The 14243-nt window shown below is 34.9% G+C and overlaps 1 protein-coding gene and 1 long non-coding RNA gene across 4 annotated transcripts in view; one reads left to right on the top strand and one right to left on the bottom strand.

Annotated features, from left to right (window-relative positions):
• The window catches only part of LOC111481584, a 9909-nt gene extending 5274 nt beyond the window's left edge, over positions 1-4635 (top strand). For 2 of the 3 annotated variants that reach the window (XM_023127091.1, XM_023127090.1), the window contains exons 10-15: positions 978-1304; positions 1406-1480; positions 2457-3028; positions 3388-3496; positions 3606-3785; positions 4006-4635. In XM_023127091.1, the coding sequence (XP_022982859.1) occupies positions 978-1304; positions 1406-1480; positions 2457-3028; positions 3388-3496; positions 3606-3785; positions 4006-4182 (1440 nt within the window). In that variant the 3' untranslated portion in view covers positions 4183-4635. The remainder of the gene's footprint in view (positions 1-977; positions 1305-1405; positions 1481-2456; positions 3029-3387; positions 3497-3605; positions 3786-4005) is intronic. The other variant, XM_023127092.1, reaches the window with a different exon arrangement.
• Positions 3526-14243, bottom strand: part of LOC111481832 — a 13354-nt gene continuing 2636 nt past the window's right edge. The window contains exons 2-3 of the long non-coding RNA XR_002718111.1: positions 11359-11361; positions 3526-3539 (exon numbers count right to left, since the gene is read on the bottom strand). This is a non-coding gene — a long non-coding RNA (uncharacterized LOC111481832). The remainder of the gene's footprint in view (positions 3540-11358; positions 11362-14243) is intronic.

The raw sequence follows: 14243 nt of genomic DNA, 5'->3' as shown, positions 1-14243 counted from the left end.
AAAAAAGGAAAAAAAAAAAAAAAAAAAAAAAGAACTTGTAGAACACCAAAAAGAAGAAAGAAATAAAAGGAACCCAGCCACCAATCCAAAACTCACTTGAGGTCCTTCATTCATCTTATAACTCTTTCCAACCAAAACTCTAGTTATTAGGAAAGTGTGATAAAGATGATAAAAGCCTTCACCTTTCCCAAGGCAATGGTCTCAAGGGGCTCTACACCAAGTCTTGTACAATGCTTAAACTGTAAACTTAGTTACAGGAAGTGACTTGGTTGGATGATTATGTGCCGACTTTACTCACAACAAAGTCAAGTGAAGAATGATGCTATACACAAACTGGTATAAAATTGTGACTTGGTTGGATTCCTTGTGGGATCTTGTCTGGTATAAAATTTAATTCTATACCAACATAATTTCCTTGTGGGATCTTGTAGTGGAAAAGGTTTTTAAATGAAATGGCTGTTGTCTGGTATAAAATTTAATTCTATACTAACATAGCTACAAAACAAAGGCCGAAGGCTGCCTTGCTATCTGGGTTTTATTTTTTTGGTGCTTAAATTGTATTTCATATTTTATCATATTGTCAAGAAAGTCTTGTAAGTTTTCTTATTCCATATTTGTGATTAATTTAGAATGAAAATTTTAAAAAGTGAATTGCAATATACACAAGGATTTAAAAAACCAAAATCTCATTTATGTTTTGGTTTCAATCCTAACTGGATAAAAGGGAATACACCCCTGCAGACATTGATTATCCGTGAATAGGCTTTACCATGCAGTAGTCTGTCAGAAGTCTTATTATGATGTTTGTCAGGTTTCAATTCAAGTTCTAGTTCTCTTTAGGTATTGTGGTTCAAACGGGATCAAGCTCTGCTGTACATTAATCAGGCTTCATATCTACTCTATATTTCTAAGTTACCACTTTGGCATCAAATTTCGACCGAGGATTTGTTATACTTTGTAGTCATTGTTTTCTGCAGGGTTCTTTACCAATCTACTCGAGCTGGATTGCTGTGAGTGTGGTTGACAATGTGTTGCTTGTCCATCAAGTAGATGCAAAAGTAGTAATTCTGTATGACATTTTTGCTGATTCGAGGGCGCCCATATCTGCCCCTCTTCCGTTCTTGCTGAGGGGTTTTCCTCGACCCAATATTGATGTCCGAAGTAGTAAGCAAGATAGTGCCAGTTTAGAAGCTGATCAACCTGATGAAGCAATTGTCTATGGGGATGGTTGGAAATTTCTTGTCCCTGACCTGATTTGTGATCACGTCAACAAATTAGTGTGGAAGATACATATTGACTTAGAGGTTGGGTTGAATTTATTTTATTATTTATTATTTATTAGTATTATTATCTTTTCTCCCCTTTCTAAAAAATTTTAGGCACTGAAGTTCTTTTTTTGTGGCAGGCAATCGCTTCCAGTAGCTCAGAAGTGTCATCACTTCTAGAATTCTTGCAGCGACGGAAATTGGAGGTTAGCAAGGTAGAGCTTTAATTTCATGATTGGGTCTGAGGATTTGTACTTCAAATACAAGAGTTCCTTTTTGTTCTGAATTGTTTCCCTTTTTTCCCCCATAAGAAACTTCACAACTTCTATAAACAACCAGAAGAGAGAACAGTCTTAACGGCTGGGGTAGAGGCTAACCCCCTCCTAAAAAAAAAAAGAAAAAAACACATCAAAACAGCTCTCTAGTCGATATTTATGGGTTTAGGGTTTAGCGTTTAGCATTTAGGGCTTTTTAGCAATATCCACCCGAGGCCTTCCTTTGGCTGATTCATTAGTTGCCTTTGGTAACAAGCTGGACTCCCTTTTACCATAGTTAGGTAGCTTCCATGGTTTTCCTTCATAGATTGTCTTCCTCTCAAGCGTATCTCCATAGCCACTTTATCAAAACGGGTCGAGTTCTGCTTTAGAAACCCGACCCCCAAACCTCCAAGCTGAGTGGGAAGAGAGGATCAGTCCCAATTCACTAGATTATTTACAGGCTTATAGGAACCACCAGACTGAATAAAAACTCTCATGAAAAAATTATGCTCTTGGTTGATAAACGATAATAATGTAAATATCACAAACACCAATAGTAACCTTTATTGATAATATAAAAAGGTATCACATCTCACTTCAGACATTCAAGAGGTCTGAAATCTCTCCCAAAACCCCAAATAATTTCAAGACGATTTCTTTCTCATTTCTTTGGTTGTTAAGTACTTATATTCACGTACTTATATTCACAACTGAGCAACTCCCTCTTAAGAATAAGACTTAACACAAACCATTTCTCTCTTTCATCTACCCATACCCTGAGCAGACACTGCCTTCCCTTTACTGGTTTTTTTTCTCCTAATGTAGGTTCATATGGTGTGCTGGCTATCAGTATGTTGTGGCTCTCAAGTTTTTTTGGTGCATGTAACTAGTATTTCTTTGCTTGATCGATTAAATAATTCCTGCTAATCTTCAGGCTAAGCAGCTGTGCTTGACCTTGACAAGAACTATGATTCTGGAGCACAGGCCGGTGGCCGCTGTTGCTAAGGCTATAGATGTTCTAGTCTCATCATATACCCTCTCAAGCAAAGTAGGTCCCAGCGTCAAAGAATCAAAAACTGACAGGTCGCAGTCAGTTGTGCCTCAAGTTAGTGGTTCTGGCCCTGTACCTGGTGGTAATAACCGTGATTCAACTGCTGGAATGGAAAGTGAAGCTCCTCACAGAACTTCAATATTTCCGTCTTCAGATTCTGAGGGGAATGCTGATGTTGATCAACTAAATACAGGAAACCATCAGTCTATAGTTGACCAGGAAAGATGGAGAGGCACAATAAATTCTACTGACATTCAGGCATCATCTTCACAATACCAACATCTTGGACCAGGATGTAACCGGTTGAATGACGATGTATCTGATGAAGGGTCTCTGGTTTTGTCGCCAGCTATCTCACCTGATGAGATGTACAGCTTTGTGTTCGCTCCCATTGAGGAAGAGATAGTAGGAGATCCTTCTTACTTGCTGGCCATAATTATCGAGTTCCTCCACCGGTATGCTATATTCTTTCAATTTAAAAGTGATTTGAACTCGCTAGTAGAAACAGCTAAATGGGCTGCATTCTGATTGCAGCATGCCAGTTTCTCACACACGTTCAATATGATATGATTGTGCGTTCAAAAGTTTATCTTCATTCTGCATTCTTTTTAAAGTAGTGCTAGCAGCTTGATCATTTCTTCGTTTAACTCTTTGTTGATACTTGCTGTGATAGAGAAATATAGCCTATGCATGGAGAAGCTCTAATTATAGGTTTCAAGAAATATAGCCTTGATCACTGCTTTATATTCTTGCGTCAACCATAAGCTATCTTCATTTGGTTTCATGATTATTCTACTCTTTCTCCCATTCGTAGGATTAATATGGAAAAGATCAAAGTAAACCCAAACATCTATGTTTTGACTATCCAAATTTTGGCTCGCAATGAACGATACACAGAAATTGGATTATTTGTGCAGCAAAAGGTATTGAATCTTTTCTTACATGGTATTGCAGCAAAATGAAATTCTGGCCCTAGAAGTGAGAGTGCCACAAATGAATATATTGGTTAGAGGTATTTTTTTCTTTTAACAGATTCTAGAACCTTCTAAAGAGGTTGCTTTGCAATTGCTGGAGTCTGGTCGCCATAATCTTCAGACAAGGAAACTGGGTCTAGATATGCTCAGACAGCTTTCTCTACATCATGATTATGTGTCTCTGCTCGTGCAGGATGGATATTACCTTGAAGCATTGCGTTACGCTCGTAAGTTTAAGGTAATTTCTTCGATATCTCAAAAAATGCCGAGCCTTCATTATGCTTGTGCAGTGGGATTTGGTCCATTTAAATGTGGAGTGTGTATAGAGATTTGAACCTTCAGTCTTTAGAAAAGAAGTATATCTCAATTACCGCAGAGTTATTTTCATGTTGGTGATTTAGTCTATATTTTGAACACCTCTATTGGTTTTGGAATGACTTTCCGAAAATGTGATGCAGGTTGACACTGTCCGGCCCTCGTTGTTTCTTCAAGCTGCTTTTGCGACCAACGACTCGCAACATTTGGCAGCAGTTTTGAGATTCCTGTCAGATTTAACTCCTGGTTTCAAAAACACCTCAGATTACAGTAGGTACCATCACATTCTAACTGAAATGAGCTCTGGTGCTTCTGCTTGAGATTTTCGAGAACTAGTCGTCATAGGGATCGAGCAGCGAATGTCGAGGAAGCTGTAGGCCTTTTTGAGATGGAAATGTCTGATGTTGGTATCAACAACCTGAGATATAGGTGAAGTAGTGAAGATGGTGGAAAATGGGCACCCCCTCCCCACAAGAAAGGGACGAAAATAATTAAGTTGACTACGATTTACTGTGATGATACTAAATAGCTTTGCTACGTCTAAAAAAATTGAAAGTAGGTTGCGTTCGTCACCCTCATCTCTATCAGCCTGGCTCGCATCCCCTCCCGTAGGATTTCAAACCTTGCCTCGTTTGGTTCCTTCTTTTTCAAGTAAAGGGCGAGTCTCATGACCTTTTCATATTGAATCACACTCATCAACTTTACATGTTTATGGTTCATATTGTAATTTTTTGTTATTGTTATAATAGATGAACTGATAAATTCAACTTCTTCTTGCTTGTTTGTGTCTGGTATTTATGACCCACAAACATCAAAGTCAAAACTTAAAAAATAAAAAAGGAGTAATGAGTGGGTGTAGATGGACCACTAAATGAGTCAAATGACTCCAATAAGTGTGAAGTGAACATCATTTATGCATAAAGTTAACTTGATCTATCAATTCAAAATGGACCATCCTATTCAATTCCTCAAGTTATATGCATATATATATATATATATATATATATATATTTATTCGTTTTAAAACTATTTTAATTTAGATGACCTTTTATCGAACCATCTAACATTTTTTTTTATATATATTTCAAAGGTAATTTTTAACTATTTATGAAAGATGGATTGTAGTATTGCAACTTTCTTTAAAAGATTGAGTATTTTTTAAACAAAGGAAAATGTTTACTCAAACAAATGTGCATAAAACTATCCCAGATAAGGTCGGGATGAAAAGTATAGTCCCTGTTTCCCGTCTACAATCTAACATGAATAAATCTCTCATCCTTCTCTATTTGTCTAAATAGACCTGTCCTATTCAGAGCGGGTTTCGATAATAGAGAGAATTATAAAAGCAAGTAGTTCATCAATAATAAAGCAAGTAGTTCATCAATAATCAGCTTCGAAAACGGAAGATCTTTGAAATGAGATCTTTTTTGATCTTTGGAGTGTGAGGGCAAACCAAAAAACAAACCCCACAACATTCACTTTGATGAAATCGTGTTGTATTATTTTTCATCATCAGCTCGGACCACACTACAAAAAAACATCTTCTCACGAACATCAACTAAATGCTTTTAACTGTTCTAACGTTTATAAGCTAAACCTACTCCTTTGGGCCTCCATAGCTTGTATGTTTCCTTATTTATCCTCTTAATTTCAAGTAAAAAGACTATTTTAATCATCTCTAGCATACGTGTTTTAAAACCGTGAGGCTGATAACGGTATGTAACAGGTCAAAGTAGACAATAAAATAGTGAGGCTGATAACGATATGTAACAGGTCAAAGTGGACAACATCTATTAGCAGTGGGCTTGAGAGGTTACAAATGATATCAGAGTCAGACACCGTGTGTCAGCAAGGACGCTAGGTCTAGTAGATTCTAAGATACCACATCAATTGGAGAGAGAAACGAAACAGACACGTTCTAAAAGTGATAGAGAAAGCAGGAGAAAGATGTCATTTTCGAAAAGAAATAAAGGAAGAAAAGAGTTGAAGAATCAAAGGGTTTGATCAATAAATGATTGGCTCACAAAATGTAAAAGGAAACAGATTCAATTATTGAAGAATCCGTAGAGCTTCAGATTGCTTTTAACTTCTCAATAAATCTTATACCCATAATTGGTTTACATCTCCAACTGTGAAGCTCTGCCAATTCCACTTTCAACTTCTCATAAATACATTTTCCCCACCTTTTTTTAGTTTTTACCTAAATTTGATAGGCAGTACAGATCAGAGGGTTGCAGCTTATTACTGTTGTGGGGTTGTATGGATGAAATTGGTTCGACTTTCCCTGTTCGGAACCTTTCTCTTGAGAATTTTCGGTTTTCTCAAGCCTATTACTAACTGATATTGTCAGCTTTAACCTGTTATGTATCGTCGTTAGCCTCACGGTTTGTTAGGGAGAGGTTTCCACATATTTATAAGGGATGTTTTGTTCTTCTTTCCAACTGTTGTAGGATCTCACAATCCACCCTTTTTGGGGCTAGCGTCCTCGCTAGCACACCGCTCAGTGTCTGGCTCTAATCCCATTTGTAACAGTTCAAGCCCACCGCTAGCAGACATTGTCCACTTTAGCCCGTTACGTATCGCTCTCAATCTTATAGTTTTAAAACGTGTCTATTAGAGAGAGATTTCCACACACTTAAAAGAAATATTTTGTTCCTCTCTGCAATCGATGTGGCATCTCACAATCCACCCTTCTTGGATACCAAGGGTCCTTGCTGGCACACCGCTAAGTGTCTGACTCTGATACCATTTGTAACAGCCCAAGCCCACCGCTAACAGATATGTCCGTTTTGGCTTGTTACGTATCACCGTCAACCTCACTGTTTTAATGTTTCATTCTCCTCTCCAACTGATGTGGAATCTCACAATCCACCCCCCTTACGAGCCAGCGTTCTCATTGACACATTGCTGAGTGTCTAGCTCTGATACCATTAGTAACAACCTAAGGCCACTACTAATAGATATTATCTGCTTTAGCTCGTTACGTCTCGTGGTTTGCCTCATGATTTTAAAACATATCTATTAGGGAGAGATTTCTACCCCTTATAAGAAATGCTTATTTCTCTCTTTCTCCTCTTTGGGCGACTTGAGATCTCACATGTATAATGACTCAAATAAAATCATACCCACTAAATGTTAAGACAAATTCAAGTATGCTACCCGATCTAAACTTAGTTCAATTGCTATAGGTTTATTTACTCGATCAAAAGATCAAAGATTCAAATCTTCACTCCAAAGAAAAAACGAAAGAAAATAGATAAGACCCACTTAATATTTTAATATTTTGTGTAATGAAAGGGTTGTTTATAACAAAGAGGGAGAGTTGTCTTAGGTTATGTAGCTGAGAGGACCCTTCATTCAATTATATAAAAGCTAAAAAAAAATGAGTGGAAAACCTTTTCAGGTCAAATAAGGATTCTATTTCCCTTTTACTAAACCTGAATTACAACTCGTACAATATCCACCAATACTAAAACAATATTACACAAACCAAAAAGTACCCAAAATCAATCATTCCAATCTTTTGAAGGCATAAACTAAGCTAAGCTAAGCTAAGGCTAGAGATATGTAACCAAAATTTAGGCACTTTTTATGAACAAAAGCTTCATAATTTTGAGCTGGGTTTTCAACAACATTACTAATTAAGGCATTGTACTTTGGTTTATGGGTGTTTGTGTTCATCTTTTGGTGGGTTTTGAAAGGCCTTTGAAAGCCCTTTCAAGGGCCCTACACTGCACACTGTAGAAGCATGAAAGCAAAAAAAAAAAGAAAGAAAAATTAAAAGGTAAGGTCCCTCCAAAGTACAAATTTTGGGGTCTGAAGCAGTGTTAAAAAGATAGAAAAGTACTATTGAGTATTAGTTTAGGACCACTTTTAGAACGCTGGGAATTGCAGAGGTGAGGCTTACAACTTCATCAATTAACCCAAAAACCCAACTTTTTCTCTCTCTCTCTCTCTTTCTTTAGGGTTTCTCAGTGAAGTACCACAGGAACTCAGGCAAGTTGCAACAAAATGTCAAAAAAGTTCATGTTTTTCTCTGTCAAAGAATTCAAAGGAAAGTAAATACCGAACTTTGAGAACTCTCTTCTTCTTCTTCTTCTTTTTTCTTCCTCTCAGATGCTTAGTAGTTGACTGCACCATCTAATAACTGGCTCACAGAGAGTAGCAGGCATGGTTAAAGCTGTGTGGGGTTCGGGTGGTTTTTACCGTAACTCGTTAGCTTAAACGTGTATGAGATGATATGATATGATATAAGAGTAGGATGTTTTGTGTTCGAACCCTTGTAATGTTGTTTTCATCTTTTGGGTTTTCTTACGGTAACGAACTATGCTCAGGATTTGATATTTAAATTCGACTCATGATAGCTCTCCCCGTACATGTTTTTTAAAAAAAATTTCAAGAGGTCACATAACAGTCCAAGCAGATATCATCGTTAGTTTCATGGTTTTTAAAACGCGTCTATTAGGGAGAGGTTTTCACACCATTGTAAGAAATGCTTCATTCTTATCTCCTACTTAAAATCCACTCCGTTTAGAGACTAGTGTCCTCACTGACATATTACCCACTATCTCGCTTAGATATCATTTGTAACCGTCCAAGCCCACGGCCACTAGTAGATATTGTCTGCTTTGACATGTTACATATCGTCGTTAGCCTCATGGTTTGAAGAGGTTTTTACCCCATTATAAGAAATGTTTCAATACTCTCTCCTACTCAAAATCCACTCCCTTTAGTGTCTTCGCTGACACATTACCCACTATTTCGCTTTGATAGCATTTGTAACCGTTCAAGCTCACCGCTACTAGATATTATCTGTTTGGCATGTTACATATCGTCGTTAGCCTCATAGTTTGGAGAGGTTTTCACATCCTTATAAGAAATGCTTCATTCCTCTCTCCTGCTCAGAATCCACTCCCTTTGGGGAATAGTGTCCTCGTTGACACATTACCCCCTATCTCGCTTTGATACCATTTGTAACAGTCCAAGCCCCACCGCGAGTAGATATTGTCTACTTTGACCCATTATGTATCATCGTCAATCTCACGATTCCCCTCTCCAACCAACGTGAGATCTCACATAGAATTACTTTTTTTGTAATTTTTATATCCTCGGAATTGTTTTCATTCGATCAGAAGTAGAAGAACTTTGATAGGTTTGAAATTTGAAAAAAAGAGATGTGAAGTCAACATCTTGAATTAAAGATGTGGACCAAAGATTGCAGAAAATGAAGTAAATGGAGGGAACATTATTCATGTGAAGCTTGTAAACATAACAACTACCAAATTCAGATACGATATTGGCTGTTCATTTCAGCTCTCACTTTACTGTCAAAACATAAAGGACATGGATTTGTGTGAATGATTCTCTCTTCTTTCTTCCCTTTTTCAACCTTTCATTATTATTTTATGTCATGAAAACAACCACACACATTTACACCCTTCTTCTCCAATTATTTTACCCAACTTTTTTTTTTTTTTAACTCAAAATCGACACCAATTACCATTCCAAAACTCGATACTTTCATGTTCATTTCGTAATTATCGAACATATACAAGTGTTTGTTTAGTCGCTGTTCATATCGATTCTTGTATAAGATTTGAAAATGACAATGGCAAATCATTCCAACCATATCTTCAAAAAAAATGGATGTGAAGTAGATGTGGGTGATGATGAATAAACCATTGATTGTGATATTGTTTTTGATGGACAAAATAATTGTTTCATTCCATCAATCAATTTGTCTTCTTCTTTTCTACTTTTTGTTTCCATTTCAACTTCATTCAAATTTATTCCATTCATGCTTCTAAAATTCTAACCCTATTGGAAAAACAAACCAACTTGTTTGTTCGTGTATATGTAACAACCTAAATCCACGGTTAGTTGTCTGTTTTGGCCCATTACGTATCGTTGTCAACCTCACAGTTTTAAAACATGTCTACCAGGGGAGATTTCCACACCCTTATAAGGAATGTTTTGTTCCCCTTTCCAACTCTCCAACCCTCCAACCGATGTAGGATGTTACCGTATGAGTCAAGTTTTAATATAGTGTCTAAGTGAATTATGGATATCGTGTTCCGAATTGAGCTTCCAGTTCGTTTAGCTATCAAAAAAAAAATTCTCCATAAAGAACTTGATTCATACGAATTCCTTGTGGAGAATCTCTGCACTAGTCTCTATAAAAATAATAAAGAATTTTGTAGAAATGAAAAATGAAATAAGAGACCGAAAAGAAGACAAAAAAGGGTGTCTCTACCATGTCTCAATTGAACTTGTGTTTTGATTTCATTCAGTTCGATCAAAGATTTCTAAGATTACTCCATATACAATAACCATAGCTCAAATTAACTATTTTTAAAGTGAACATAGCTCAACTGTAACTGGTACATAATTTTTTTTATTTGAGATCAGAAGTTCTATATTTATGTGAATGAATGTTGATGTTGCTTTTCTTCCGGGAAAGACATATTTTGGCATGATCATCAAAAATCCAAAGGGTGAAGCTATGGATGACAACGATAGAGTATTCACCGGAACGTGTAGCTCTGTGGATGGGCTAAGGCAAAAGCATTGAGCGAAACAAATCTGATAGCTTTAGAAGCGGTTGTTACATCTCTTTCGATGAAAATACAACGCGTCTGATCGAGGGTTTTGTTTAGACTCTTAGGGATGAAAATGTAGTAGTTCATACATTCTAGGTTAGATTCTTATCCTGTTTGAGCCAATCACTTAGCTCACCACACAAATGGAACCTTTCAATGTTTCCTTAACCACATGATTCTTGTCTCCTAAAAAAAGAATAAATTAATCATTGCTTGGAGAGCCTAGAAAGTTAAGAATAATAATAATAATAACTAATAAATAAATAAAAGGTATATTTTGAGACATTCAAACAACCTAGTTTTTAGAAATCAATTCATAAGTAACACCAAATTTGACATTATCCACTTGATACATACCTAAATTATATATATATATATATATATGAATGATGTGACATCATAGACATGTCATAAATTTAATTTCTTTTAGAACCATTTGATTTTTAACTTTTTATTTTAAAAATTAAGCTTCAAATATTACTTTATTTTGTGTCTATTTTTAAGGGCAAGTAAATGTTTTATTATCCACTTCAAAAAATTAATTTTAATTTTTAGAATTTGAACAAATATTTCTTTCCAAAACATGAAAAATAGTATTTAATAATAAAAGTTTTTTTTAATAATTAAAAAAAACATGAAAAAAGAATATTAAAAAAAGAAAAAAAAAAAGAAAATTTAAAAAAATAATAATAATAAAGGAGAAAGGGACGACATAATTAAGAGAGATGTCCCCACAGACACATTGTTAATGCATCATCTGAAAATATGGTGATGTGTGGTCCTAAATACTTTTACTTTCAGACACACAACAATGATGTCTCACTACAACAACCTCCCTTTCTATTCATTCAATTTTTCTTTCTTTTTTCTAACATCTATATAATTAAACCCCAAAACATCCTTAATAAACATAATCTATCCTATGAATCATTTGGTTCGGTTGATTTTAGGGTTTGACTCGAGTTTCAGTGAGATAAGTAGCTCATTGGAGAAGTTTTGAACGTTCATAAAAATGAGATCTTATAGCATGACATGTGAACTATTACGTAGGGCTTAGTATTTTGCTTAAACGTTGATGTGGATGTTGAGTATGAGTAAGAACGAGACGTTGCATGATCTGAGTCACTTTTGACTACACTTTCAAGACTCATAACTCTTTTGTTCAACATTTGATGATTTTATTGATATGACTAAATTAAGCGCATGACTCTGATACCATGTTAGGAATCATGACTTTCCATAATTGGATGATATTGTCCACAACATAAACTCTCATTATTTTACTTTTGGTTTCTCCAAAAAATTCCCTTAATTAATCCCAAAAAATCCCCTTAATTAACCAAGACAAGACCCCCTCCCAACAATCTTCTACAATTACGTCACGATTATGTGTCTCAGGTTTAAGTTACTTATGTCCCCCATATATATATATATATAACTTCGTTAGTTTGGTAGCTAGTTGCACACCTAAACCAATCAAGTCATCATGTTCAAGGTTGTGAGTGCTAAGTAAGAAAAAGCTTACGAATTTATTATTTTTAAATATTTCGACCCTACAAATGGGCCACTTATTGAATTTTTACTCTTTCATGCTACTTTTTTGTTTTTAAATAGTATCTAAGTCTATATGACACATGATGAAAACACTTCAAAATAACGAGGCTATGAAACAGAGATAAGTCAGAGGCACGTACTAGGTTCGAGTATCGTATGTCCATGCTTTTTTGTTTTACATACTTTTATGTCTTCTATATATATGAACAATTTTAGGAGTCTTCACGTTTTGTTGGGATCTACTAACTTTTGAATTTTCAAATGTTTTTAAAATTGTGTTTATTGTCAATTACTTGGATATCAACTTGAACATAGCTCAATCGAAGAAAAGATTAGAATTCAATAATATCAACTCTATATATATATACACACATGTACATACATAGCAATGCAGTAGGGTGGTCAAAGGACATTTAAGGCTACAAATGTGGGAAGAGGACTATGAAAAACCCTTCCATTCTCCTGTCTCCATTGCCTTAACCCTTCAAACCATTTTTCTTTTTTAGGAGTATTTAATGAGGTTTGTAGTACACACGTGACATGTTTTTTTGTTTTAAATGTCTCACGACATTATTAATTTCCCTTTTAAGTAACAACAAATAGATTTTCTTTAACATTTTCCTTTATTCCAAATTTAAATTTTAAACAAACCTTCAATTTTGTTATGATTAGATGTCTAAATATCTTTCTAAGTCGAGATATTAATTTTCAATTTTGTTTTAATAATCTATAATCTACGAGTGTTCAAAAAACTAGATTAACTCAACTATGGTTGGGTTATGAACTTATTTGAGTAAGTTTGGATTGGGTTCGAATAAATGAAAGTTGTATGGGTTGAGTTGGTTCATGGGTTCTACTAAAATTCGAACCAATTTATCCACCTGAATTTATTGTTAATTTTTAAAATAGATACAATTATATACTCATGTTTTATTTTTTAAAATATATACTCAAATTGAGTTGTAAATTTTGACGAAATAACATTTTACTTTTAAAAAAAAAATTGTATAAATAACCCGAGCAACCAGAGTTGAGTTAGGTTTATTAAGTGTGAATAAAAAAAAAAAAAAATTACAACTTGGGTTTGGTCTTAACAAAAATCAATTTTTATGTTGTTTCAATGAGTCTTTAAACGTAGCAAAAGAACCATCAATAATGTACTCCAAGCAATTAAAGAAAGAGTAATTAAGTACATTTAATATAGTAAAATCCAATCAAAAGTGGACAACATGTTTTTTTAAGCGGTTGTGGTGTCATACAAAATTACTTTTAATCTTTCTTTCGAAAATTTCACGGTCTTGTTTTCTAAATCTTTCTTTTCACAACAGGGTCAGAGACTTGAACATACGTTGCTTGAACGATGCAATCTCAAATTGGGTTGACTCACTCAGTATTGAAATCGCAAAAATTCATTGTCAAGAAAAGTGGGATTGTAAGAAAGATTAAACGTTGGTTTTTAAAACTCGGGAAGAAAACAAATAGAAACATGATAGCTCACGAACATTATAAAACCCTAAACTTGAAATTTGATAGGTTAAACTCTTAATATATACATAAATCTAAGATTAGTTAACAATTAGGGTTGCTAAAACATGGGTTTAAGAAGAATGTGAAAGGTGAAACAAGAACAAAAGAGAGAGAGAGAGAGAGAGAGACAAAGAATAAGAGAATGTCGCATCGAAAAGAAGGGGTTAATAAAAGGGACATGACGAAGAGTGTAATAATAATATATGGATATGGTCCACAAACACAAACACAAACACAAACACATACACATACACATACACATGTTGGTAAGACAGCAGAAAATGAAATGTCTTGGGGTTGCAAAGAAAGTTAGAATTATGAAGAGGCAGTTGGGAGGAAGAATAATTGCAAAACGAGCCTCCACCCAGTCTGGTTTTGCAGAGATACTCCCAAAAATATCTTTAAACTTCCCATTTCTGACAAATACTTCTTCACCTTCAAACTTCTTACAATTGCTAATAACCCCTTTTTCTCTTTTCCATTTTCATGTTTGGTCCCTCTCTACAATTGTACCTTTATTTGGTTAAGAACCCATTTCAGTGCTACAAATGTAAACAAACCAATTTCTTCTTCCAAATCCTAACTTTTATAATGATGCTTATTATGTGTTCCTTTCAATTCTTAGCTTTTTGTTTTCACCAAACTATATATCAACCCCTTTTTACTTTTGGGTTTCTCTTTTTTTTTTTTTTTTTTTTAGT

Source organism: Cucurbita maxima, unplaced genomic scaffold, assembly GCF_002738345.1.
Source record: "Cucurbita maxima cultivar Rimu unplaced genomic scaffold, Cmax_1.0 Cma_Scf00007, whole genome shotgun sequence".
Lineage (NCBI taxonomy): Eukaryota > Viridiplantae > Streptophyta > Magnoliopsida > Cucurbitales > Cucurbitaceae > Cucurbita > Cucurbita maxima.
This window is presented reverse-complemented; position numbering and strand designations above follow the sequence as displayed.